At 31.2% G+C, this 6083-nt stretch overlaps 1 protein-coding gene across 1 annotated transcript; it reads left to right on the top strand.

The window, feature by feature from the left end:
* Positions 1 to 754: 754 nt before the first annotated feature.
* LOC132935849 (uncharacterized) lies at positions 755 to 2803 on the top strand. Its single transcript, XM_061002480.1, has one exon. The coding sequence runs from the start codon at positions 755 to 757 to the stop codon at positions 2801 to 2803; it is 2049 nt and encodes a 682-aa protein (XP_060858463.1).
* Positions 2804 to 6083: the final 3280 nt, after the last annotated feature.

Genomic DNA, 6083 nt, shown 5'->3' with positions numbered 1-6083 from the left:
CTATAAAAATGTTAGTAAAGTCAAGTCGTCCGAGTACAATAGAGGAAGCATTTGCGGTGGCTCAACAGGAGGAAACGTCATACAAATCAGATAAGGAAACACAATCAAAAATGCCGAAGCAAAATACAGCGAAAATTACATGTTTCAACTGTGGCAAAGTAGGTCACATGGCCAAGGTATGTAGGTCAAGATCAAATCATCAATTTATAAAACAGCCACAAGAGAATCAAAAGAACGGGGTTACGAATACTGGGCAAAATTCAAAACCAAACAATTGGTCAGCAAATATTCATCGGCAAACTGCAGAAAGTAATAGTGCGATTAATAACAAGGCAATTGTTTGTAAATATTGTAAGAAACTAGGTCATGAAATTGGAGTATGCAGGAAATTAAAATACAACAATGAGAAAATAGCTAGTCAGGCAAATTTAAGTTCAATGTCAGAACCATCAACTTCGGGAAACGAGACAGGGTCGATTCAGAGCGGCGAACGATCGGTCCAGGAAATCAAAGCAACAGCCGTAACATTTCAAGAGCATTTAAATTAAAGGCTCAACTTTTTAAAGATCACATTATATGTCAGGCTACGGAATTCGTTAATCAGGAATCAAGATTTCTACTTGACACAGGGAGTGAAGTAAATATAGTAAAATTATTGTCATTAAAAGATGACGTAAAAGTTAACGAAAGAATTTTATATCGATTAAAAGGGATTAATGAATATTTTGTGAACACAATTGGGTCAGTAAATATAATGATAAATTTTGGAGAAGAAAAAAGACAAGTAAGGTTTCAAGTTGTTAATAGTAATTTTCCAATACCTCATGATGGGATTTTAGGTAAGGAGTTTTTAGAGGATAACAAGATAGCAATTGATTATTCAAAAAATGAGATAACATCAACACTTAATGAAGACAATTTTACAGTGGTAAATCAAGACATTCCGCATGTAGATAATTTAGACATTGCAGTAGTACCACCGAGATCGGAAATGATCATTCCAGTAAAAATTACAGATAATCAAATAAAGGAAATTGAATCACCATCAGGAATTTTTTTTAATCATTTGACAAGAATAAAAACAACAAATTCAAAGTGGAAATTATCAGTCTATGTGAATTTAACCACGTATGATGGTAATTTTGAACGAATTAAGAAATTTCAAAAGGAAACAATAAAACATTGTTTAAAAATTGCAAAAAACACAGAAATAGTTCCAATAGAGCACTTGGTAATTTGGTCGTATTTATGCGAGCAATTTAATACAACAACAACATCATATATCCATGATATAGAGAAAACGCGACAACAGATAAACTATGCCGTTAGTAGAAACGAACGCTATAGAAGAGGATTGATAAACGGAATTGGTAGATTATCAAAAACATTATTTGGAATATGTTCAGACGAAGATTATGAATTTTTTGATAAGAAAATAAGTGAAATAAGCGAAAAACAAATTAGGGTTATTCACGATATGCGACAGCGAACGCGAATAGTACAGTCAACAGTACATGATGTAGACCGAGCAATGGTGAAGATACAACAAACTGAAACAGCGATAATAAGTAATATAAACAAGTTGGAAAGTAAAGCAAACCAAGTAGGTAAATTGATTAATGAAATGGAAGTTAGACAAATAATGAATGAACAAACTGAGGAATTAAATGTTTTGTTAACACAACATTCATTCCAAACTCACAATCTAGTAGCAATAGTAAATACAGCACAAGTAGGTCATATGCATTCTAGCATTATTTCGGCGACAGATTTTTTAGCAGAGTTACAACAAGTGAGAATACAATTAGATTCGAGAGAGAACTTCGCTGAACAAGTCACAATACAGAATGTACATAAGTTAATGAAAATGAGTAACTTACAAGTAATAAGAGTAGCAGATACATTGATATTCATAATAGCCATTCCGATAGTCGATACAAGGGAATACCGCCTATACAAATCAATACCATTGCCTATAAAACAGAAAAAGTCAGTATATGCGTTAATTCAACCAACGAATAAATACTTGGCCGTGTCAGAGGATAATGTGTATTCAATATACATAGATGACATAGAGTTAAGCAAATGCATACATATGCAAGAATATTATATTTGTTCGAACACTCAGACGCACTATATTCAAGAAACGGACAATTGTGAAGCGAAATTATTTAGTAGTCAGGATAAAGATGTAATTCCAAAAGCATGTGAAATAAAAATTACACGTATTCAAAAATTAGTGATACACAAGTTAGATAACGAAAATGTTTGGTTGTACACGGCAGAACAACCAACGACAATCAACATTGATTGTGCGAGTGGAGAGCCAGTGTTGCAAACCTTGCAAAACACAGGTACAATCTCTCTCACGTATCCGTGTCGTGCGATAACAAAAGAGTATGAGCTAACCCCCACCAGATCAATAGTAACGAAAACATCGTATGATTTCATTCCGAGAGTGAACATAACGGCTAATATGAAACAATATCAAACTAATAGGATACAGGATGATTTTCCAAAAATAAATAATTCATATTATCCCGATTTTCATTCATTAGCAAATAACGCAAAACAATTAGATTTATTATTACAGTCACAAATAGATGATACTATAGAATATGTAACTGTATCTAATATAACATACGTAACAGTAGGAATAGGTATAGGTATATTAGTGTTAATAATTGTAATAAGTAAGATAAGTTTTAAACTGTATAAACAAAATAAATTGTCAATGAGTTATATAAAAGCATTGGTCAATACAAAATCAGTAGACGACATACAATGCGTAGAAATTAAGTAGATTTAAGATATAATTATATAATGATTTATGAATGTATAAAATATTTATTTTTATGAGGAAAAAAGAATGTAATAAGAAAATTGACTCATGAGGACATGAGCTTTCATTCAACAAGGGGAGTGTTATGATTTGGTATTATTAAACATAGGAAGTAAGTAAGGATGTAGCAGTTAGTAAACAAATTAGAAATGTAGTATTTATAAAACATTTAGAATTATGAAATGAAATGATTATTGTAAATTAGTGTAAACAGGTACAATCCCGAAACTGCGAGTAAGCACTTTTTATATAGGAGGGATTGTCCTACAGAAGTTTAGATATAAGGAACGTTAAGATTGTAAGACAGGCAGTGGAGAATGGAGATAGTGCCATTGACTGTACATGTTCAGAACGCAATAAACTTTATTAATTGAATATTTGAACGTGTGTTTGTTACTTTATTTACTAAATCTATATACAAACTCCACAAGTACGAGGCTACGGTCAACCGACTTGTAACAGTTGAGTTTTCCGTCTATCGTTTAAAATGTCGAAAAAAACAACTCTTACGCTATCGGATAAAATAAAATTAATCGAGTTAAAGCAACATGAGAATCTTTCAGTGAAGGAACTTATGGTGAAATTTAAGTGTGGAAAAACGCAAGTTTATGAGGCAATAAAAAATAAAGACAAACTAATGGAGCAGTGGGTGAGTTGTAAAAATTCTGGTAAAAGTAAAAGAGTGGTGTCGGTGGGATATGAACAAGTTGAACGAGATTTATACAGGTGGTTCATCAATTGTCGGTTGAAAAGTTTGCCCATCTCTGGACCTATTATACAAACAGAGGCCACTAAATTGGCAGAAAAACTCGGAATCAGTGATTTTAAAGCTTCAAACGGTTGGCTTGACCGGTTCAAACGACGGCACAATATCGTCTGCAAACAAATCAATGGAGAAGCAAATGATGTAAATCAAGATACAGTTGAAAATTGGAAACGCAAACTCTTAGTTCTCATTAAAGGGTATGAAGCTAAAGACATTTATAATGCCGACGAAACTGGTCTTTTTTTAGAGGGATCCCTACCAAGTCTTTAGTAATAAAGGGCGATGCGTGTGTTGGTGGTAAAAAATCTAAGGATAGGTTAACTGTATTAATGTGTGGGAGCATGGCAGGTGAAATAAGGAAACCTCTTGTTATAGGCAAATCCATGAAACCTCGTTGTTTTAAGAATATGAATATTGCTTTGTTACCTGTGACTTGGAAATCTAACAAGAAGGCTTGGATGACGGCCGAAATAATGGAACAGTGGTTGCAATATTTCAATGCAGATATGCGATCACAGAACAGAAATATTTTATTATTTTTGGACAATGCGACATGTCATCCTTACATTGAACTGTCTAACGTGAAAATTCATATGCTACCCCCAAACACCACTTCGGTTTCTCAACCGATGGACCAAGGAGTTATTTACACCTTTAAGTCGTACTATCGTAAATTTATGCTACAGTCGCTTGTGTGCAAAATTGATAGTTCTACTTCGGTTCACCAGCTTGCTACTTCGATAACTGTGTTATATGCTGTAAATTGGATTTCTTTATCGTGCAATAGTTTAAAAAATGAATGTGTACAAAATTGTTTCCGTAAAGCTGGATTCTTGATTGATGGATCGGACGTGAATCCCAATGAGAATGCCCTGACTGAAATTCAAGATATCTTTGCTGCACTTGATTTTGACCAAGAACAATTTCTGCACATTGATGACCAACTTGAGACGCAGCAAACCCATGATTCGGCTTTATCCATGGTTGAGAATGAAAGTGAAAAAGACGAAGACAACGACGAAAACCAATATGAAGAACCAGAAAATATGGTAAAAGATTACAAAACTGCTATCTGTTACCTCGAGGAACTACAAAAATTTTCCCTCACAGTATCTAATAGTGAGCTTTTGGATTTTATTTCGAGAGCCAAGGAGTGTGTGGAACGCGACGCCTTACAAAATAAAAATCAAAAATCAATAACCGATTTTTTTCAAAAAATATAATTATGTATTTATTAATGTATACTGGCTAAAAATAAATACGTAATAAATAAAATATATAGATGAATAAGTATAAATATAAAATTAAATAAAAAATACAAATTGTATGTATTATGTATCAACTGGTTTAAAATAAATATATATGTAATCTTTAATTTTATTCAATTAAATTTTTTGAACCCCGTCAAGACGGAAAAATATCATGGTCCCATGCGATTCCGTCTTATCGAGGTTTTACTGTATAACAAAATAATAATTATCATCGTCATCATTCGTTTAAATATCTAATTTTTTCCAAATTTGAATTTAAAACGTCTCTAAGAAAATTTTGTATTAAAATATTTTTTAGATTTTTTTCTTACTATTACAGTATTAACTATACTTGAGGAACCTTGTTTTAAATGTTCAATGTTTTTTATTTCACAAGCATAAATATTTCATTATGTTTAAACTTTTTGCGAAGATATTAGAGAAATAAATGTTGACTAATGTTTAATTTTACTAATAATCTTATTTTGTCGTAAAGATATTTGACATTTATCATTTTACCTTTAAGAAAAAATTTAAATATTTATACTTTCGTTTGAGTTAACCTTAAATTACTTATATTTCAAAGCATGTTCTTTTTTATTTTTCCTGTTAAAAACACGCCTAAAACTATATCAGTTTAAAAAAAATGTTTCATGAAGATAGGTCATAATGGTTAAAAATTAAAAAAGGTGGATAAGTGGATGTCGCTCTGCTGTACAGTAGGTTACAAGAGGGTCACTGTAATGGATGGTATTAAATTTGAATTAAATGATATAATATCATTGTATAAGAAAAACGATTCTGAGCGAAAACGATCAGTCAGCCTATGATATTACCAAGTATATTTGATGATATTATTGTGAATAAAGTAATTTATATATAACCTATTTACGTGGAGCCTTATTTTAAATTTTCAATCCTTAGCCATAAAAGTTAAACATTTTATACATTTTTAACCACAAAATAATTAATAAATTATAAATTTGATAAATGTTGTCGAAATTTGAACTTTAAATGCTTATAAAAAAAAATTGTACCTATGTATTTTTAATATTTTTCAACTGCTTTTAGAACCATATATTATCAGGAGCCTTATATTCAATTTTCACGCTTTTTACCCAACAAAAAATTTTTATTGATATTTATAGAAAAACAAACTAAAAAATTTAAAACCGACAATGTCCGTAAACAGCTCAAAAAAAATCAAATTATTTTCAAATTTTAT

Source organism: Metopolophium dirhodum, chromosome 1, assembly GCF_019925205.1.
Source record: "Metopolophium dirhodum isolate CAU chromosome 1, ASM1992520v1, whole genome shotgun sequence".
NCBI classification, from domain to species: domain Eukaryota; kingdom Metazoa; phylum Arthropoda; class Insecta; order Hemiptera; family Aphididae; genus Metopolophium; species Metopolophium dirhodum.
Note: the sequence above shows the minus strand (reverse complement) of the source record. Positions and strands in the feature narration are given on the sequence as shown.